The sequence below is a fragment of the Equus quagga genome, chromosome 4 (genome assembly GCF_021613505.1).
Source record: "Equus quagga isolate Etosha38 chromosome 4, UCLA_HA_Equagga_1.0, whole genome shotgun sequence".
In the NCBI taxonomy this organism is placed as follows: Eukaryota; Metazoa; Chordata; class Mammalia; order Perissodactyla; family Equidae; genus Equus; species Equus quagga.
In genome coordinates, this window is record NC_060270.1 from 26229913 (window position 1) to 26253939 (window position 24027).

At 34.8% G+C, this 24027-nt stretch overlaps 1 protein-coding gene across 1 annotated transcript in view; it reads right to left on the reverse strand.

Moving 5' to 3' along the window:
• FYTTD1 (forty-two-three domain containing 1) overlaps positions 1-24027 on the reverse strand; it is a 28476-nt gene continuing 4449 nt past the window's right edge. Inside the window, exons 2-9 of the mRNA XM_046658939.1 lie at positions 23844-23972; positions 15284-15432; positions 8742-8854; positions 7114-7210; positions 6637-6698; positions 4836-4910; positions 3738-3864; positions 1-2051 (exon numbers count right to left, since the gene is read on the reverse strand). Of these exons, the coding sequence (XP_046514895.1) occupies positions 1953-2051; positions 3738-3864; positions 4836-4910; positions 6637-6698; positions 7114-7210; positions 8742-8854; positions 15284-15432; positions 23844-23972 (851 nt within the window). The 3' untranslated portion in view covers positions 1-1952. The remainder of the gene's footprint in view (positions 2052-3737; positions 3865-4835; positions 4911-6636; positions 6699-7113; positions 7211-8741; positions 8855-15283; positions 15433-23843; positions 23973-24027) is intronic.

Here is a 24027-nt window from a genome sequence, read left to right on the forward strand (position 1 = left end):
TGAAGAGCAAAAGTTTAATATACCAAAGACACTCTGTTGTTTGATGCACTTAATGTCAATATTTGGGGCAATTTTTAAAGTTTTCAAAAAAAGGCATTAATAATAGCTCTATACAATAATATTTAAAATAAGAAAATGAAAACTTTATACCATATTTTCACAAACTGTTCTAAAGACAGCAAACTCGTGCTCAGTTGTTTTTCCTTTGCTTTAAAATAAGCTACCAGTAATTCTAAACCAGTCTAAAACTTATTGTTCATGGATCAAATCTAAGCATTTATACTTGCAAAAAAGTTTCGCAATGAGTCCTTGGGCTAAGGAGAGACTAGAGTTTATTTTCAAATTGTATGACTGGCTTCCAATAATCCCTTATCAGTAGACTGACTGGCAAAATACCAGATATTAAGGATCAGATTTAATTCTTTGGTATAAGCATGAAACTGTTATTGATAGCTTTCCGTGGCTAGCATAAACCAAGTAACCCAAGGAGGAAGAGAGACAACAATAAAGTCTAGCATACAATGCAAGGCAGGCAGGAGTGATAACTTAATGCTTTGTTTTTTTTTTACAGGGAAAATCAACACTAATAATACACTCTAGGGAAACTAACAGCTATTTAGAGGTTTTAACATTATAGCAAACCAAAAGGTTAAGCTTCAAAATGACCAAACTTGTAACTGGAATATTTTGCTGCATTTTGGCATTATACCATAACTTATAGTATACAACCATCTGAGGACTCAACACTAACTTGGCACAACAGACTAACTCCTCCTACCACTCCAGAGTGTGGGGGGGGAAAACCCTTTTCTCATCATAAATGCCTGAATTTTATACAAGAAATCAGAGTGAAAGGGACAAAACAATGTTACAATGTAACTCTATCATCATTTTGCAGTTTTTTTCTTTGTGATGTGTACAAGCATATTTTCATTTTTGGAGCTGTATATTGTTTAACTTAGCAAGCTCAAATATAAAACTTAACTTTTCAAATAAGAAAGTCTAGGACTTTATGGCTATTAATTTTACTATCAAAATATCTAAGGGGCTCAATCCATTTTAATAATTATAATTCTTCTAAATATTATTTGAAGAATTCTGTGGACACTAGATTTAAGACTACACTAAATCCAAACAGTATACTTATAACCTGTGTTTCAAAGTTTTTCACCTCAGTTACCTGTATTCAACCTGCTACTCCCTCTCATACTTTCTTCATTTACTAAACACAAATTGTCAGCTTTTACATCAGACCTTCTCCTCCAATGCTCTATCAAATAACTTTGTAAACACATTTATAGCCTTTTACACACCAACATTTTAAACTGAGACTAACGCCTAGAGTCACATTTCTTGTTAAAAGTTCAGTATTAAAGATTTACAACTCTGGAGGATTAACCTAATGTTACCTGAAAAATGAACCAAGTTCTAGATATTCCCATAAACCTTAAAACCCAAAACTGCAATTCTAATAAATTTTTTTACACCTCTAAGGAAGAAAAGTCAACCACACTTATTACATCAACACTATAAAAGATAAGTGACAGCAACAAAGGGACCTATTAATATTTCTGAAGATCAAGATTTACCATGGCAAAGTGTAAAAAATGGGCAAAGGCAATGAGATCCTAAATACCACTATCATAAAAATAATCAATTTCTATCTCTCTGTCTTCTTTCTGCTGCATGAGGAACCAAAGAAGTCAAATAGAGAATTGTTCTGTCTGAGCCAACCATGAAATCTTTAAGAACAGATAGGTATATTCCCTGTTATTCTTCCAGGGCATTATTTATACATTAAAAAAAAAAAAAAAACTTCAAAAATAAAAATAGGAGTTATTTAGCCTTGTGAATATTTTGAAATAAAGTTTCTTGAATTCCTGTGACGAACTCTTCAAGCAATTCAACTTTTAAAACAGAGTCATCACTCCAATGTCCCTTTGACATGGGATCTATCCCACAGTTACAAAGCGGCTTCCTCCTTTGTTGAACGTGAGAGTGGCTCTTTGTTCCTTCAGGATCCCAAATCGCTCGTTCAAAGTCATCCCTGTCTAGAGAAAACAAAACAAAACAAAAAATTAAACTACTTGACTACAAGCCATATTTTCTTTGGAACAATAATGCAATCATAATAGTATTCACAGTAACAACAGCCAACATTTCCTGAATATTTATGTGTATGAACTCATTTAATTTTAAGAAAAACCGTACGAAATAGGTAAATTTAGTGAAGTTTGCCAAAGTTAGTTAACTTGCCTACTTGCAGCTCCAGAATTTATACCAGGTAGTCTGACTCAGAATCCCTATCTCCTAGCCATTATAATGCCTACACTATACACTATATAAAACACATATCCTATAATGCCTATAAGTCATACATCCAAAGATTTCTCTATCTGAATTATTTTTAGGCTCTGCAAACACTGCCACCAACTGTAGCAATGCCTTTGATAAAAGAGTTATTTAGACTTGTGAATATTTTGAAACAAATTTCCTTGAATTTCTGTAAGTTCATCACAGAAATTCATATCAAAATATGGTTTTTGATTAACAACAGAAAGCACACAAATTATACCCAATTTCTGAAAGGAAAGTAACAACAGTGACAAAATAAAATAAAAATAAGCAAAATCAATTTGGTCAAATTTCTGTCCATACTTCATATCTTGAATTCCACAGATTCTTATGTCAGTGGATACAAAAAAAGCATGTGACAAAATCCAACACCCATTCATGATAAAAGTTCTTAGCAAATTACAAATAAAAGGAAACTCCCTCAATCTGATAAAGAGACTCTACTAAAAACCTAATGGTAACATCATACTCAATGGTAAAACATTTAATACTTTCTCCTTTAGCCTGGGAACAAGGCAAGGATACATGCTCTCCCACTTCTATTGAACATTGTACTGAAAGTCAATCCTAGCCATTATAATAAAGAACAAGAACAGATTTAAAGATTAGAAAGTAATTTGGAGAATGACATGATTGTTCACATAGAAAATCCTAAGGAATCTACAAAATTACTAAAAGTAATAAATGAATTTTAGCAAGACATAAGATACAAGGTTAACACAAAACTGTCAAAACCATGGTGAAATATACCACTTCACACACACTTGGATGGCTATAATCAAATGAAAGATAATAACAAGTGTTGGGGAGGACATGGAAACATTTAGAACTCTTATACATGCTGGTAGGAATGTAAAATAGTGCAGTCACTTCTTTGGAGAACAGTCTGGCAGTTCCTCAAAAGGTTAAACAGAGTTATGATACGACCTAGCAATTTCACTGGTAGGTATTTACCAAGGAGAAAGGAAAACACATACACAAAAACTTGTACGTGAATGTTCAAAGGAGCATTATGCACAATAGCTCAAGAATGAAAACCATCCAAATATCCATTAACTGATAAATGAATATATAAAATACAGTATATATCCATTTAATGAAACATTATTCAGCAATTAAAAAAATGGAAATATTAACACAGTATGGATGAACCTTGAAAACACTATGCTAAGTGAAAGAAGCCAGTCAAAAAAGATCACATAGTATATGATCCCATTAATATGAAATGTCCAAAACAGGCAAATCCACAGAGACAGAAAGTAGACAGATCAATGGTCTCCTAGGGTTGAGGAGACTTAGGACATCCTATTTAATTTGTTATACATTTGTTAATTAGAATATTAACCATAAATGGTCCAAAGAAATACAGGAAAAAAGTTTACCTGTTTTCCAACACTATTTATGTCAAATTGTAAAGGGACACCTTTAGGAACTTTTTTTATATCAGATTGCTCCCGTTTTGTCAAGAATGAGGGTACAGCAGTACGAGTTAATCGTGGTTTCTGGGTTCTATTAGAAAAATATAAAAATGAAATCAGATCAGCTTAACAATCAAAATAAGAGAAATAAATCATTTGGTACATAAAACATCTTGACATGTACACATGTTCAAATGTATTAGGGCTACTTTATTTGTGCTCTCAAGAAAAGTATCTGGTTCTTGACTGACTAATCTAGAGACTAAAATTTATAATCGTTCACAGGACACCTCTTTAAGTAGAACCATAAACTTTTCAACAATTTGGAATGACTGTGATCTCCAAGTCTTGATCTTCTAGAGACTCATCACATGTTTTTTCATTTCAATCATTAAAATGTCTGGCTAGATGACAAACTCCATAAACTTAGAAAGTTTATAATGCAATAAATATAATGGAATGATTAACTAAATTAAGGTCATCTAGGTGAAAGAATGCACTATGAAGCCTTTAAAAAGAAGGTAGATCTATATGTACCGAAAAGTAAAGATGTCAAAAATATACTGGGGGAAGGGGAAGAAGGTATACATAAAAATAGATGTACATTTATTTGTTATACAAGCACCAAATTTTTAAAATAAAAACACAAAATTGTTAAATGTGGTTACTTTGGGGCTGCAGAACTAGGAATCAAGAAAGCTTTTACTCTTAACTTTATACTATACTATTTCCATTTTGTACCACAAGTATTAGAGTCTTGCATTGCATAACGACCAGAATATGTTCTGAGAAACACATCATTACATGAACATCACAGAGCCTACTTACATAAACCTACATGGTATAGCCTACTCCACATCTAGGCCATGTGGTACTAATTTGTGGGATCACTGTTGTATACGCAGTCCAATATTGACTGAAACATTGTTATGCGATGCATGACTGTACTTTTATTCTTGTCTCAGTTTATTCTAACTTGGATCATACTCTGAGCAGAAGACCAACACTATTCTATCATCTTACATAATGAGAAGTTATACTTTTTGCACAATAAAGACTTACACTGGGCACTGCACTGCTCCAGGATTGTCAATGGATACAGTCAAAATTCCTCCATTTGTAGTGGAAGTCCGCCATCTAGTTTCAAAAAACCAAAACTTCATTAAAATATAAGTTTATAAACCCTATAATGTATTCTACATATAAACATACATTTTAACATAGCCATTATTTTTTCTTAGCTTTTAAGAAATATAGATACCTGGGGCCCACCATGATATAATTAATCACCATCTTGGATGTAGGAACTGGACACCTGAATTTATTTAATATTTTTCAGTGTAACAAATATATGCACACTAAAAAAAAGTCAACACAGAAAGGCTTCTAATGAAAGCAACAGTCCTTCACCCCACCATTCTCCGCCTTCCTGCTTCCCAGAGGGAGCAATTCTAACCTTGCCTGTTTTTACTGCTCGCTCACTACCTCCAGTTTGCTAAACAAGATGCTTATATAATATCTTGCTATGATGAGGATTTAGCTCATCACACTATCGTCTAGTTTCCCTACCTACTCCTAACCGTTTTGATGACTATATCACTATTTTACTTCCATTATAACTTTAAATATACTTAAATCTCTTTCTTTCAGTAGTGTCTCTTGACACCATCCCCTACTCACTTTCTATGAAAGGACAGTAGTACCTCCATTCCTTTCTTCCATCTCTTCTCCCACTTTGTACCTCCCACCTTTTATCAGCTCTACTCTTATATTTATGTTAGTCAAAATCCAACATTTACATTATATTCTGTTACCAAATTAAGTATTTTGTGCTATGTTCTATAGGTTGATTCTCAAAACAAATAAAAAGCATTTATATTATTACAATTATGTAAAAAATTTTCATTGCAGAAGCAAATAGACTATGATTATCACTTCTTTATGATTTCCAATGTCATGACTCTTGTGCAAAAGAATACTGCCAGCATTAAATTCAAATAGTTTCCTTTCTTACACTTTGATTGCTCAAAATCATGCCCTATTTTAGTTGGAATCATATCTGGACCATGATCATGTTTTATTTTCCAAAAAGCAGCCATAATTTTATATGGTTTAATCTCCAAAGCTGATCATATTGATGGAATTAGAATGCTACAACTCACACACTTGGGAAGTGCAATTCTAACACACAAAAATATATTTTTAAAAACCTTTATAGGTGTAAGGGGAAAAAATGTGAAAAGGAGAAACATCTTATTGTTTTTAAAGGTTTACAAATTTTCTAAAAGCTCTATTGGATTTTCCTCTATTTATTCTCTAATACATTCATTTGTATAAAAGCAGCTACAGAAAATAAAGAGCTGTTTTAATAAAATGGAAAAAAATGTAAAAAAAACCCCCTAAAAACAGAATGTATTTCGTGCCAAAACTGTTAAAATACTGATGTGAAAATTTAAAAGGTTTTTGGGGGGGGCCAGTCCCATGGCTGAGTAGTTAAGTTCGAGTGCTCTGCTTTGGTGGCCCAGGGTTTCACCGGTTTGAATCCTGGGCGAGGACCTGGCACCGCTCATCAAGCCATGCTGAGGTGGCATCCCACATACCACAACTAGAAGGATTCACAACTAAAAACACACAACTATGTACCAGGGGGCTTTGGGAGAAAAAGGAAAAATAAAATTAATAAAATAAAAAAATAAAAAATAAAAAAAGGTTTTTGGGAAAAAACAAAATAAGATTTATTTATTTCAGGCTCAACAGTTAATTTATTCATTTAATTTCTTTTGGATTGGGGCATATAGTAATTCGGGTCACTAATATTCTGGGAGTTTTGAAATGACATCTTGAAAAACAAATTGAAACTTACTGACGAGTTCTCTTTGCTACTACATCGTCTAGCAGTTGTTCTGTGTTCAACTGGGCCTGAACCTGAAGGGAAAAAAAAAGCAGTAGATCCCACAGAAAGCAGAGGATTTGAATCCAAAGAGCTATCCTGCTCTGTAACCTTATAACCCAGTATGGTATATGTATGAATGCAGGAGAGGGGCATGTGCTTATTCTGGCAACACGTCTTTGTTGGGGTTCCTATATGAGAACAAGTGATAAAAACAAGTTTATTCCTAAATAACATTAAATTCTTATAAGATGTTGCTATTGAGGACAACAAAAAAGAAAATAGGAAAAAAAAAAAAAAAGAACGAATCTAATGTCATGTTCTCCAAATCCCAGACCCAACCCCTACACCTCAACCACGGGCCATGCCTACGATTGAGAATTACTAAAGGTGGATGTTGAGGATCCTTTGTTCGGGTACAAAGAAAACACTACCAAGAGTTTTTCATACCTTCAGGCCTCTTCTGAAAAGAAAAGTTGCCTGGCGAGTGTCTTTCTGATGACTTAATTTATTTCCACTCCTAGTAAAATTGGCTGGAATATTATTTCTGCAACAAAAACACATATATCATGAATAGCCTGAGCCACTTAACTCTGAAACATCTTGAGAAAAAATAAGCAAAAACAGTTAAATTCATAGGCTGAAAACTTGAGGTACACTAAACATAAAGACTCTAAATTATTTTCTTATTTACACAAAGATTTGATTTACAAATATCTCCCTCTGCAGCATATTACATAACAACCTGGTTAATTTTGTATTAATGTATCTTGCAAATATTCAGCTCTCTAATATTCTAACATAAAACAACTCCTCTGAAGACATTTTAACATTTTTAATCCTAAATTTGGTGAAAAACATAAATGAACAGATTTACAGGATTAGTACAAAGATCACATCTAGGCACATCATAGTTGAACTACTGAAAACCAAAAACAGAGAAAACCTTGAAAATAACATGTCCAGTTTTCTCTTCCTTCCTCACTCAGAAACCTTTATGTATTAATAAAAAACACAGACAGACTTACTCTCTTCCGCTGCTTCCTCTTTCATGCACAGAACAACATACTCTTAAATATGTTTGACTTGACCTTCACTAATTCCTTTCTAGTTTCTATAGGAAGTTGGTAAAATACGAGAAAAAAAATTTTCATTTTTATTTATTTTTATAATTGAGTGCTTAACAGGTTAGCTAATCTTACCTCCAATCTTATAGAGGCTCAAATGCTAAATTTCCGTGGTAGCCAAATTAAGATGGGCTCATTAATGGCTCATGTAATTAACAAGTTATTATTTGAGAAGTTCCCTTTTTCCAAAAGGTACCACTAAGTGATTCCAAAAAAAAGAGACAATGGTTTTAAAGCAAAACTGCAATTCCAGCCATTGCATTTATACCAAGACTTCATTTCAGGGCTTTTTTGTTTTGAATTATCTTCTATAAGAAATTAATAAATGGTACTTGAAACTGAAATAAGGAAACTTCATAGCTTGTCAATTTCCTTTCTGCCCACTTTATCCATACAGAGAACAGAACGCCACAATAGGTCATAATTTTTAAGTTTTTGTTATGCCTTTCAATTTAATATAAAAATAATTTCAGCTTAATAAGCATTTACACAGAATTCTTTCTAGTTGGCCTTTTCCACAAATAACACATATTGTTCTATTAAGAGCCACCGAGACTGAATAACAAACTCAGCTTTCAGGATTCCCAATTATGAATAATTCTGGCTGAGGTGTTTTTACCAAAATAATCACCTTTTGCAATTTTATTCTATATGTCATTGCAATTTTATTCTATATGTCAAGAGAGGTAAAGAAGTAGAGTGAAGTTTTTTTAAAAAATTTATAATTAGTTAAATTCATCAATAACACTGGGTCTAAAAAATAAGGAAGCTATTACTGAATGCTTTCATGTTGGATATTGAGACATTCCAAATATGTCTTGAAAATGACCAAATAACTACAAGAATCACTGCAAATCCATCCCTTTGAATATGTAGTGTGAGAAATGTATCTTTTTAAATGCAGGATAACATATTATTGTCTTTATTATTGTCTTATATTTGAGTACTTACTTTCTATTTAACTGGTTAGGTCTCTTGAGAACTGCAACCGGTTTTCTCTGCACTTCATTTTGTCTCAGAAGGTTTGTCTTCCTTTTTAATGCTGGAAAATATCGTTCTATATTCTTTCAGAAGGCAAGAAACTATGTTAATCAGATTGCTTTTTGACATATATCCTCCTACAATAAACATTCCTGAGGCAGAATGGACACGGACTGCTGAGATGTATAGGTTAGAGAAACAGAGATTAAGTGACTTGAATGTTTCCAGTGTTAAGTGACTAAAAAGACAACAACCACATCATACTTAAAATTCTTGCCTCAAAAGGAGAATTCAAACAGAAAAATAAATTTTTATTTTTTTGAGGTGCTCTGGGAGATGCACGGGTGATGGGGAAACATGCCTCTGGAGCTCAAGAGAAGAATCAGAGAGCCAGAGATGTAAATCAGGGGATCATTTATATAAACGTGATTTTGATACCAAGTGAAGGGATAAGAGGGCCAAGGTACAAAAAATAAAAATATGTGAGAAAGAAAAAAGAGGAGGTCGTGATAACAAAGAGGCCTGAGTAGAAATGGCTACAGAGAAAAAAAGGAAAAGAAAATTTAATATCATAGAAACAAGCACATGAAATGTCCACCTTTTCTCCCTCCACATATGTAAGTTCAATCTATCATTAAAGCCCAATTTAGGTTTCCATATTTTCCATAAAGACTTTTCAAAAGTCCTTGACAATATGGACCATATATCTTATACTTAATCTGGATTCCCTTATATTTTAAGCATATGAGAAATATTTCACAAATACTGACTGACTATAAAACGCAAAAATTATAAAAATCTGGGCCGGCCCAGAGGCACAACAGTTAAGTGTGCATGTTCCACTTCGGTGGCCCAGGGTTCACTGGTTCAGCTCCTGGGTGCGGACATGGCACCGCTTGGCAAGCCATGCTGTGGTAGGCGTCCCACATATAAAGTAGAGGAAGATGGACATGGATGTTAGCTCAGGGCCAGTCTTCCTCAGCAAAAAGAGGAAAATTGGCAGCAGATGTTAGCTCGGGCTAATCTTCCTCAAAAAAACCCCACAAAACAAAACAAAAATAAATAAATTTAAATTTACAACTAAAAAATTATAAAAATCTTCATTTTCATAAATATTTGGAAAAGAAGTAAATGTAAAAACAGGGATAAAGAATATCAAGAGCACAGGAGAAATGCTACAAAATCAGATTAATGGCCCATTCCAAGGTCTGTATTTTTGTCTTTAATAACATCAAGGACCATTTATAGGTTAACATGAAAGCTCGTTCTTTGATGCTGTTGTCAGATTATTTTCCTTCAAAATACTTGCCATATTGTAATCATATGATTTTCTATTGATTCACTGCAGAATCCCTTGCATCTAGCATACAGTGGGTACTCAGTCAACATTAGTTAAATGATGAATACATGGAATACAACTATAATACCCATTAATATATGGTGAATTTATGTTCCATGGCTCTAGAATTTATATGTGTGTATAAATGTGTTCTAAAAAGTATGCCTAGGAATGTTTTTCTTTCATAATAATTTTGACTAAAAAAATTATTCCTTGGGAAGAAATAGAGAATCTGAATAGACCAATCACAAGTAAAAAAATAGAAAGAGTAATCAAAAACCTCCCCAAAAATAAGAGTCCAGGACTAGACGGCTTCTCTGGAGAATTCTACCAAACATTCAAAGAAGATTTAATACCTATCCTTTGCAAACTGTTCCAGAAAATAGAGGAAGATGGAGCACTCCCTAATACATTCTATGAAGCCACCATCACCCTGATCCCCAAACCTGACAAGGACAACACAAAGAAGGAAAACTACAGGCCAATATCACTGATGAATATAGACGCAAAAATCCTCAACAAAATTTTGGCAAACCAAATACAGCAATATATCAAAAAGATTATACACCATGATCAAGTGGGATTTATACCAGGGACACAGGGATGGTTCAACATCCGCAAGTCAATCAACGTGATTCACTACATTAACAATATGAGAAACAAAAACCACATGATCATCTCAATAGATGCAGAGAAAGCATTCGACAAGATCCAACATCCATTTATGATAAAAACCCTCAATAAAATAGGTACAGAAGGAAAGTACCTCAACATAATAAAGGCCATATATGACAAACCCACAGCCAACATCATACTCAATGGACAGAAACTGAAACCCATCCCTCTCAGAACAGGAACAAGACAAGGGTGCCCACTTTCACCACTCCTATTCAACATAGTACTGGAGGTGTTGGCCAGAGCTATTAGGCAGGAAAAAGAAATAAAAGGAATCCAAATAGGCAACGAAGAAGTAAAACTCTCGCTGTTTGCAGACGACATGATCTTATATATAGAAAACCCCAAAGAATCCATACAAAAACTATTAGAAACAATCAACAACTACAGCAAAGTCGCAGGGTATAAAATCAACATACATAAATCAGTAGCATTTCTATATGCTAACAATGAACTAACAGAAAAAGATCTCAAGAACTCAATCCCATTCACGATTGCAACAAAAAGAATAAAATACCCTGGGAAAAATTTAACCAAGGAAGTGAAAGATCTATACAACGAAAACTACAAGACCTTCTTGAAAGAAATCGACGACGACATAAAGACATGGAAAGACATTCCATGCACATGGATTGGAAGAATAAACATAGTTAAAATGTCCATACTACCTAAAGCAATCTACAGATTCAACGCTATCCCAATCAGAATTCCAATGTCATTCTTTACAGAAATCGAACAAAGAATCCAAAAATTCATATGGGGCAACAAAAGACCCCGAATTGCTAAAGCAATCCTGGGAAAGAAGAACAAAGCTGAAGGCATCACAATCCCTGACTTCAAAACACACTACAAAGCCACAGTAATCAAAACAGCATGGTACTGGTACAAAAACAGATGCACAGATCAATGGAACAGAATTGAAAGCCCAGAAATAAAACCACACATCTATGGACAGCTAATCTTTGACAAAGGAGCTGAGGGCCTACAATGGAGGAAAGAAAGTCTCTTCAACAAATGGTGCTGGGAAAACTGGACAGCCACATGTAAAAGAATGAAAATCAACCATTCTTTTTCACCATTTACTAAAATAAACTCAAAATGGATCAAAGACCTAAAGATTAGACCTGAAACAATAAGTCTTCTAGAAGAGAATATCGGCAGCACACTGTTTGACATCAGCTTCAAAAGAATTTTTTCGGACGCCATAACCCCTCACATGAGGCAAACAATAGAAAGAATAAACAAATGGAACTTCATCAGGCTAAAGAGCTTCTTCAAGGCAAGGGAAAACAGGATTGAAACAAAAAAACAGCCCACTAATTGGGAAAAAATATTCACAAGTTATTTATCCGACAAAGGGTTAATCTCCATAATATACAAAGAACTCACACAACTCAAAAATAAAAAATCAAATAACCCAATTACAAAATGGGCAGGGGACATGAACAGACATTTGTCCAAAGAAGATATACGGATGGTCAACAGACACATGAAAAGGTGCTCATCATCACTAATCATCAGGGAAATGCAAATCAAAACTACACTAAGATATCACCTTACACCTGTTAGAATGGCAAAAATATCCAAAACCAAGAGTGACAAATGTTGGAGAGGCTGTGGAGAAAAGGGATCCCTCATACACTGTTGGTGGGAATGCAAACTGGTGCAGCCACTATGGAAAACAGTATGGAGATTCCTCAAAAAGTTAAGAATAGAAATACCTTACGACCCAGCCATCCCACTACTGGGTATCTATCCTAAGAACCCGAAATCAGCAATTTCAGAAGCTCTATGCACCCCTATCTTCACTGCAGCATTATTCACAATAGCCAAGTCATGGAACCAACCGAAGTGCCCAGCAACTGATGATTGGATAAAGAAGTTGTGGTATATATATATATACAATGGAATACTACTCAGCCATAAAAAAGGACAAAGTTGTCCCATTCACAACAACATGGATAGACCTTGAGAGTATTATGTTGAGTGAAATAAGCCAGACAGAGAAAGACGAACTCGGTATGACTCCACTTATAGGTGGTAGTTAACGTATGGACAAAGAGAACTGATCGGTGGTTGCCAGGGGAAAGGGGGGTGGGGGGAGGGCACTAGGGCTGAAGTGGTGTAACTACAACATGACTAATAATAATGTACAACTGTAATTTCACAAGGATGTTAACTTTTATAACCTTAATAAAAAAAATAAATTAAAAAAATTATTCCTTGGGGCTGGCCTGGCGGTTTAGTGGTTAAGTTCACACACTCCACTTCAGTGGCCCTGGGGGTTCACAGGTTCAGATTCCAGGTGCAGACCTATACACCACTCATCAAGTCACGCTGTGGCAGCCTCCCACATACAAAATAGAGGAAGAGTGGCACAGATGTTAGCTCAGGGACAATCTTCCTCACCAAAAAAAAAGATATTCCTTGAGAGAAAGAAATTAAGATATTTAGTTCATTTTTATGTTAATTTTATTAGGGTATTATGTACATAGAATAAAATTTTAAGTTTATAGTTTGATGAATTTGGATAATTACATACAATCATGTAACCACACCATAATCAAGATAGAGAAGAGTGCCCTCACCCTAAAACGTTTCCTTGTGACCCTCTGTAGTCAATTCCCTTACCTCGCCTGACTCCCACTCCAAGCATAACTGATTTGTCACTATAGCTTAGCTTTTTCTACAATTTCAAATAAATGGGATCACACAGTACATAGTCTTTTGTATTTGGCCTCTGTTGCTTAGCACAATGTTTTGAAATGTATCCATGCTATCCTGTGTATTAACATTTATTCCTTTTTTATCGCTAAATAGAATTCCACAGTATGGAGATAAGGTGTTTATTTCTGTCAAAATCAGATAAATGATTAAAACTACCCGTTAGTAGAAAATAACTGCCATTTACACGCAGCAACAACACATTTTTTTAAGGTCACAGATGTTCTAAATGGTTTAGTATTATCAGAGTTAAGTTAAAAGTTCTACAGAAAATAACATAGGCCCAGTTTTGGTAAATTCTGAATCTAAAAGGGAAAAGTTACGGAATTGACACTGACAAAGATATACAGTCCAGTAGAAGAATCTCGTAAGAACTTAAACACAACTTTTATATGACAGATATTCTAAGTTGACTCTCTCTAAAATCTATTCAGTACATTCTTAGCATTCTATAATTTAACATTTTCAATATTTTCAAACAACTCAAAAGACTACCACATGTGGCAACTTAAAATTTTTCCTGGAGCAAGTAATTAGCAGTTAAACCCACTCTCCCTTCCAGTATCCATATATCATTAATGTCTTCTAATTTCTAATAATTAAACAGTAAATTCTATGATAAAGTTTTAGAGGAGAGAACAGCTGTTGGTGGTGGCAGAATTGAAAAGTTAAGGGATCTAAGACAGTTGTGGTTTTTAACCAGAATACGCACATTTAAGATAATTTAAGGAATGAATGTCCTGAATTTTTTTTTACAAGTATGTATTACTTTCATAATCAGAGAAACCAAAGGGATTGAAAAGTAGAACATTAAATTCTTTAGTGGTTCAGATGTACTAAACATAAGAATTAGAAGAAAAACAATTTGTGAAACTATTTTAAGGAATGCTTTAGCCAATCCAAAAATTACTCCTTGAGATGTAAATAAAACTTAAGTTAAAATTTGAAAAGTAACTAACTTATGGTGGGTAAATGATTATAACTCTAATTAAAAATATCAACTAGGGGATAGGTACCTACCCAAGAGAAATGAAAACCTATGTCCATACAGACTTACAGGTGAATGTTCACAGCAACATTATTCACAATACCCAAAAAGCAGAAACAACCAAAATGTCCATCAACTGGTGAATGGATAAACAAAATATGGTATATCCATATAATGGAATATTATTCAGTAATAAAATGGAATGAAGTATTGATCCATGCTACAACATGAACCTGAACCTGAAAAACATGGCTAAATGCCAGACCATTTATTATTGTATAATTTCCATTTACAAGAAATGTACAGAACAGGCAAATATATGGAAAATCTACAGAAAGTAGATTAGTGGTTGCCTGAGGCAGATGATAAGGTATGACTGAATGGACATGAGATTTCTTTTTAGGGTGATAGAAGTGTTCTAAAATTAGATTGTTGTGATGATTGTACAACTCTGTAAATTTTCTAAAGTTCATTGAATCGTATGCTTAAAACAAATGAATTTTATAGTACAAACTTATACCTCAATAACCTGTTAAAAATTGTACACACACACAGGGAAAGTCAGGAATCCATAAGAAAAAATTTCATATTTGAGAATGTGGAAATTTAGGTTTCTTCATGAATGACAATGATTTTTAGTTACGAAATTTTTTATATAAGTCCCAAAGTACTACCTAAAAAATAAATAAAAATATTCAAATAAAATGCTCTCTCAAGCGCATGCACAGATACATTAGTACAAATAAAAGAAAAGGGTATCTGACTCACGGGTAGCCATCAACCTACCTTGTCACTTAGAGGTGGTCGATTCATAGGACTAATTCCTTTTCGAATTCCAGATGCTTTTCTGGCTGCAAGGCCAGTGATAACTGCATAAGGACGTCTCTTTCCAGGTATTACTCTTCCTCGACGGCTCAGACTATTCTTACCAAAACCTGTAGGAGAGGGGAAAAAAAAAGAAGAAACAATATCAATCTAAGAATACAACTGAGGGGCACACAGGTCACAAGATATCTTATTTCTTAAACAGGGTGGAGGGTATGAGTTTTATTATTATTTATTTATATATTTCTTATATTATTTACATATATTTCTTTTGAATTACAGAAAATATTTCATTTTTTTAAGAGGCAATAAGCTGCAGTAGAAAGGGTCCTGTTGCTATAATGGACTGTAAAGGACCAGAGGATTCTCACATTTCCCCTCTAGCCATCCTCTGTCTGGTATTACTGTCTCAATAGATAGGACAGCCTCAACTTTCCCTGTGCAGTGTGTTAGCCGCTAACCACATGTGATTATTAAGTACTTGAAATATGGCTAGTCTGAATTGAGATGTAACAATGTACAATAATTCATTAATAATATTATATTTATTATATGTTGTAAAGATATTTTGGCTATATGGGGCTAAATAAAATATATTATTAATATGTGGCTCACATTTTATTTCTGTTGGATAATGCTAATCTAGAGTGGAGTCACTATCTCATCTCCCATTTACTTACTACGTTGCAATTTGGCTTCTTTATTTTCAGTCCTACCATATGCAAACTGCTTTTGCTAAAGTTCCCAGTGAGCTTCAATGGACGTATTTTAATATCTGTGGCATATTACATTACTGACTTTGCTTTTCCATTTTGTATCTTATCTATTTAAATACTTTTTTCTGATTATGAAAAAATAAACGTGCTCACTGCAGAATTCTTAGAAACATATAAAGTATAAATAAGGAAATAAAAGTCACCCATTATCCCACCACCTAGAGATAACCACTAACATTCTACATCTCTCTAGTCTTTTCTTTTACTTGTATGTATACATTTAAAAAGTTAACATTTTTAATTCCAACCATTTTTTTTTTTTTGAGAAAGATTAGCCCTGAGCATCCGCCACCAATCCTCCTCTTTTTGCAGAGGAAGACTGGCCCTGAGCTAACATCCATGCCCATCTTCCTCCATTTTATATGTGGGACACCTGCCACAGCATGGCTTGACTAGCTCGGGATCCAAACCAACAAACCCCGGGCTACTGAAACAGAGCACATGAACCCAACCGCTATGCCACCAGGTCAGCCTCAGTTTCAAAAATTTTTAAGCAACTCAAAAGACTATCACTGGGCTGGCCCACGGCCAAGTGGTTAAGTTCATGTGCTCTGCTTTGGCAGCCCAGGGTTTCGCCGGTTCAGATCCCAGGTGTGGACGTGGCACTGCTCATCAGGCCACGCTGGGGCAGTGTCCCACATAGCACAACCAGAAGGACCTACAACTAGAATATACAACTATGTACTGAGGGGCTTTGGGAAGAAGAAGAAGAAGAAGAAGAAAAAAAGACTATCATTACATGAGGTAATTCACAATTTTGTAGTACCAAGTGCCTAGAAGGTGGACTGAGTCAATCTTCTAGCAACCACATCTTATACTCTATATACTACTTTCTACTATACATTAACACTACATTGTGAATATTATCCCATGTCCCTACATCCTTTTATTTCATTAGTTTTTAATGTACCACACTTGATCCAATCAATTTCATACTAATCATTTTAGCTACTTCTAATGTTACACTGTTATAAATAACCTTGCCATAACAGTGTAGATAACACTTCTATACACATTCATGATTATTTCCTCAAGATATAAGTCTCTAATAAAAAAAGATATAAGTTTCTAGAGAACAAAATGCTGTATCAAATAGTAAAGCAAACTCTTAAGAATTTTGATTCATACTGTAAAAATTCCCTCCAGAATGACTATATTTATTTACATTCCCAGGAAGATAATGGTGCCACTTTTTCCATATTATTGACAACTCTAAAAATTATTCTTTTTAATCTTTACCATTTAGTATTTGAAAAAAAATCTTGTCTTACTTGGTAGTTTACTAGTGATAATGAACATTTTCCATGTGTTTTTTTGCTATCTGCATTCTTCCATTTATGAACTGTCATATTGATAAATCCGTTTTCTAAAGTCTAGTTCTAATTTCCTTGGCTACTTTGATAAAAGAATTACATTACATTTATAATTGATTTTTCAAGAACTGACATATTTACAATACTCAGGAACACAGTATGGCTTTCTACTTATTCAAGTCTTCTTTTGCCACTAAATTGGCTCCATATAGTTTGAAGATTTTGCTCTTACAGGTCCTGCACATTTCTTTTTAAGCTTATTACTACTAGGTATTTTTATACATTTTGTTGTCAATCACAAAAAAATATCCTTTTCTAAGAATAATTTTCATATTATCATTCCTGGCATTACAGAAAGCTACTGAGTTTCTTGTTTGTTTGTTTTTTTTTTTTTTTGAGGATGATTAGCCCTGAGCTAACTACTGCCAATCTTCCTCTTTTTGCTGGGGAAGGCTGGCCCTGAGCTAACATCCATGCCCATCTTCTTCTACTTTATACGTGGGACGCCTACCACAGCATGGCTTTTGCCAAGCGGTGCCATGTCCACACCCAGGATCTGAACCAGCGAACCCCGGGCCACCGAGAAGCAGAACGTGCGAACTTAATCACTGCGCCACTGGGCCGGCCCCACTACTGAGATTTTAATTAATACCTTTTAACCAACCATGTCACTGAATTCACTTATTACTTCTAATAGTCTTTCAAGCTATTTTCTTGGGATTTCTGAGTGACAATCATATCACCCACAAGTGATACTGTCTTCTTCCTTCCAATAATTACACTTTAAAATCTTTTATTTCTTAATGCAACTGCCGGAAATTCCACAGAACCATGCTAAGTAACAATTGTGATACTGGGCATTCTTATCTTAACTCTAATTTTGGGGGGAATGTTTTCAGAATGGTATCCTGTATAATATTACACATCTGAAGTATGGTAACAGGTCTTCCAACAGAAAAGTTTCATGGTCAAACTAAATAAAGTAAAATAGTTTTCCCTACTGTAGGATTTCTCAGAACTAATGTGTGTGATGAATCTCTAAAACAGTGATAACATGTCACTCTCAAACTTATCTAATTCCAGAACGTTTTTGTGTGGTGTACCCATTTTAAGGCCAAAATCTAACAAGAGAGGAAAACTTGTTATATTATGATGGTTGAACCATTTACCAATTTAATGTCATTCAGCTCCCAATTCATTCTTTACTGCCATGCTTCTCTTAATGGAACATTTCTCTTACCAGCTGGCACAAGGTTAAACTTTGTCAGTAGAGGGCGCTGGAGGGACTCTCGAAGAACAAGAGGCTTTTCTTCCACCTTTCAGTGTACAACTCAAGGCTTATTCTTGTGGCATAGGATACCCAGTGGCACTCATTATCCCTCTCCCACAAGCTGAGACTATGGTAAATAAAGCAAGAGAGGCACGTAGGGCACAAAATCTGAGCGTGAGTGACGCCTTAAATTTTGGTCCCTAGGCATCTGTCTAAATCTAGTCCTAGGTATCACTACAGTTGTGGCCCTGCTCATCCTCCAGTGAAAGCTGCATCACACCCACAAATGGCTTCCCAGTGAGTTTCACCAGCATGGCAATTCAGTATGGTGGGGAGTTCTTCCAGATTGCTTCCTTTCTCGGCTGCTGTGCCTCAGTCCTAATGGTACTGATTTTACTACTTTTATAATCAGAAAAAAAGCAATAAGTTACAATTTTTTCTTAAATTTTAAAATCAAATTATTGCCGCTCTGTGTGTGACTTCCTTCTAGAATTGCAACCAAATGGAAATTAGGCATGCTGGAGGAACCTGTATATTCAAATTAAATCTACATCTACTTGCTGTTTTTATTTGTATTAAATAACAAAGCAGGTAGGCACTGTGCTGAGTACTTTAATCTAAATGGGAACTTGATGAGGTTCACGCTATGATCTCAATTTTGCAGGTGAGCAAAATGAGGTGAAGGACAGCGACCACCCAGAGGTCATAGTTAGAAAACAGCAGTCATGAGCTAAGTGGAAGTTTGTGTGGCTCCAAAAACTGAACACTTTTCCAAACTTTAGTTATATAAAAACTAAAGAATAGTAAAAGGAGAATATAACCTATGGTATATTTCCAAAGAAGAAAAAACAACTATTATAGAAAAGTGGGCTCTGAGCTAGGTACTATAAAAAGGGCAAGATTTGAATAGGAAGATAGATATGAAGCGACAAGTACAAAGATGGCACAGCATACTGAGAGACAGTCTAGGGAAAAGGATAAGAAGTAAATGGATGTAGCTGGCCTCAAATCAGAGAGCTTTAAGTGGGGATAAAAACCGCACTTGACAAGGAATGAGGGGGTCACAGAACTCAAGATCAGATTACATCAGTCTAGAAGGCAGTATCTTTTTTTCTTTTTTTTAAAGATTTTATTTTATTATCATTATTTTTAAAGATTTTATTTTTCCTTTTTCTCCCCAAAGCCCCCTGGTACACAGTTATATATTCTTAGTTGTGGGTCCTTCTAGTTGCGGCATGCGGGATGCCACCTCAGCATGGCTTGATGAGCATTGCCATGTCTGTGCCAAGGATCCAAAACTGGAAAACCCTGGGCAGCTGAAGCGGAGCACGCACTTAACCACTTGGCCACGGGGCTGGCCCCTAGAAGCAGTATCTTAGAGTGAATGGAAGAGGGAGAGAGAAGGCAGAGAGACCATTTCAGATACTATTGCAGCCCTCAACCATGATATGATACAGGACTGAGAGAGGAACAAAGAAATGTGAAAGTACTCTAAAAGAATGAATTAGTAGAGCAAAAAGAGAGATTAAATAGATGAATTTCTTAATACACCAAAGTTTTATGCTTAAATGAGAAAGACTCATGAGAAAGAATACAATTAATTAAAAGGAGAAAAGTATGGGATAGAATTCTATTTCTGGGTGCCTTCTATTTCTGACGGTTATTGTCATTGTTCCCATACTCATGATTCTTTCCACTAACTTTTATTTCTCTCTTATCAGTGGCTTCTTCTCCTTTACCTTCTAGCAAACCTGGATCATCCCTTCCCTCTCCCTCCCTTTGTATGTCTGAACAAACTTCACTAGCTGTACCTCAGTTTTAGCAATGGTTCTATTTTTCACTCTTTCATTGCACATTTCACAAATAAAGACCTTTACATATTGCTTCAATTTCTCTCCGTTCTTACCCTCTGTAACCTTCATATACTCTGAAAGCACTATGAAGTACTGAAGACATCATCTCATGCAATAGTCTTTTCTTAGTTTTCATCCATTTAGCCCCTCCAAAAAGTTCTCTTCTGTCTTTCCAGAGGGTCTTCATTCTCATTACTTGAACTACTATCTCTGAAGATCCTTTCACATTTTCAGCTCCATCGGAGGGGCAGTTTAGCCACATACAGAGCTTTAAAAAAATTCCACAGGCCCTACTTCTGCAGATTTTCATTCAGTAGAAATGAAGTGCAGCCAGACTATCAGTCTACTTTATAAAGCTCTACAGGTGCAACCAAGGCTGAGAACAACTAAAATTAGAGACAGGAATGTTCATCTTTCCTTTGAAACTCTTCAAGAACTTCTTTGACACCAACATCCACTTGCCTCAATAATTTCTGGAGTCTGATCACTTACATGAAGATTTGAGAAGTTTTCTAGGAAATGTCATATCACAGAATGTATGTAATCATACAACTGGTTCCTTTCCAAAGCAATATACAAATATTTCCCTGTCTCTTCTACCAAACTTTTTTGTCTCAGGACCTCTTTACCCTCTTAAAATTTATTTAAGACCCCAAAGAGTTTTTGTTTCTGTGGGTTTACGTTTACTGATACTTACCATACTAGACGTGAAAACTAAGACATTTAAAAACTACTTATTATTTCATTAAAACAAGAGTAATAAACCCCCTCCATGTAGGACAAACAACATCTTTAATGAAAAGTAAAAACTATTTTCCAAAACAAAAATATTTGCTAGGAAGAGCAGCATTGTTTTCCATTTTTGCAAATCTCTTCAGCATCTGGCTTAATGGAAGATAGCTAGATTCTCATATCTGCTTCTGCACTCAATCTGTTTTAACTTTCACATGTTGTGCAGACTCTGGAAAAGTCCAATGTACATTCATGAGAGAACAAGAGTAAAAACACAATTAATGTCTTAGTATTATTATAAAAATATTTCTGACCTTGTGGACCCCCTTGAATCTCAAGGATTCCCCAGGGTCCCTGGACAACACTTTGAGAACCACTGCTGTACAGTATTCCACCACTGAAGGACACTGTATGAGTATTTATTGACTGACCAAATTATATTTCAGGCACAGAATTAGGAAGAGTTTATTCACGTATTTGTTCAGCCATCAAAAATAATTTGAGTATCTGCCAAGGGCTCTCTGTCCTACTTGTTCTCTTACCTCAAGTGAACATCCTCACTGAAATTACAACGTGGAAATCTCAACTTCTAACCAATCAGAGTTTAATATCTCTCTGCACATTCAGTGACAGCAGCAGCTGTTCTATTTTAGGCCCTGTCACATGTAAGTGGAGAACATACAAGTGCAAGTTCAATCTTACAAGATCCTAAGCTGCCCCTAGACATCATTTATCTCAAGGCTCAGATCACAAACCCCATAAAAGGAAAGCTTTTCTGTTCCCTTATGGACCAGATTCTATTTCACCTTATCAATAAAATCACCACTGATTTTCTTAGCACAAAATCCCTATCGAAAGTCCCGTAGTACTACTGGAATTTCTCTTATAACAATTCTCAACTCTGTTTTCTTTTTTTTTTTTTAGAGGAGATGCTGGAATTCTTTTTTTTTTTTTTTTTAAGATTGGCCCTGAGCTAATGTGTGTTGCCAATCTTCCTCTTTTTTTTCTCCTCCCCAAAGCCCCCCAGTACATAGTTGTATATTCTAGTTGTAGGTCCTTCTAGTTGAGCTATGCGGGACACCACTTAAGCATGGCCTGATGATTGGTGCGAGGTCTGCACCCAGGGTCCGAACCAGTGAAACCCTGGGCCACTGAAAGTGCGCAAACTTAACCACTTGGCCACGCCACAAGGTGGCCCCTCAACTGTATGTTTTCTATCTTATCTGTTATCTAACTTCTCTCTGTTACTCTGTTGAAGTAAAAGACCACACCTTTACATACCCAGAGAACCTGGTCAGTTCAGAGCATTTACCAGGTATTTAACATATAGTTAGCATAAATGAATATAATCCTGGCTTCTATGAACTCTGAACTTATTTTAAAACAAATCATATAAAATACGGTTATGTTGAGTAACATTTATAAGAAATCTTTAAATATAATCACCGGAATTAAATATTCATTCGCTATAACTAAATACTTGTCACAAAATTTACTTGCTTGGGTTCAGCTGTTCAAGAAATTATTAGGGAAGAATAAATTTTTTTGGATGGTATAATTTCAGTTACAGACATATTTTGAGGATATGCTGGCATATTAGCTGTTAAACATAGAACTAAATATATTCAACCCACTGGAGAGTAGAATATCTTTTATGTTTTTCAACATATAGGATAAAAACTTGGGAGCTGGTTTATCATATACTTTTTCATATGTGTAAAAAAGTTGTAGAGTTTTTAAAATTTGAACAGAGATTTATTCTAAAACAGTGAAACAACTGCTAAAAAAGTTAATGAGTCATACATGATTAACAGTGCTCCCAGTTACTGCCTTAAATCCATTTTGGAACAAGATGGTTATAAATAAACAAGTTTCCAGATTACCGAAAATAACTATATATGTAGAGTTCCAAGATTCTTAGATAACATCTAAAACATTCAATTCTGAGTGTCACCTTTGGAGGATTTAACAAATCCTAAGGGTCTTGGATGATAAGATACAGTCTGGAAGTCATTTTCTATGCAGAATAGTAGTCTCCACATATTTAAAAGGTTCTCATATAGAAAATAGAGTTTGCTTTCTATAACTCTGTAGTATTAATAGGCAGACGTGATTTAATTCAAATTAAGAAAATTTTCTAGTAAACAGAGCTGTCTCCAATAATGGAGTAAGTTGTGTTTTGAGGTGTTATGCTCTTTCACTGAATATATTTAAGCTGGAGTTATACAGTCATCCATCAGACAGACTGTTAAAGGAACATCTAACTGTGAAGGAGATAAGACCTCATGATAACAACATTAAGATCCTTTACAATTCTATAGCCCTCGATATAATTTGAACTATATACTAAGGTTACTTTAAAATGACTTAATGTTTTTAAGAAACAGTGTTACCACCTATTTAAGGCAATTTAAATGTTTACCAGATTTTAAGATTAAAGGAAAACCAAAGAAGAGAAAAATACAAATCACAAAGGATACTGATATATTTCCTCCATGTTCAAAGTATGCACTAAAGATAGCATACTATGAACCCACAAAGAACAGCTCTTTATTAAAGCTTATTTGCAAAACTTACCAGAATTCTGTTGGATTCCCCATCGTACTCTCATCCTGAATTGCCGGGCACCACTTTGCTGGAGTCTTCTATTTAGTCTCGGAAAATTCTGCTTCTTTCCTTCCTTTCGATTCAATTTGATGATATCATCTGTGATAGAAGAAATGTGATGATTATTTTAACTTAATGACACAATTACTCTGTC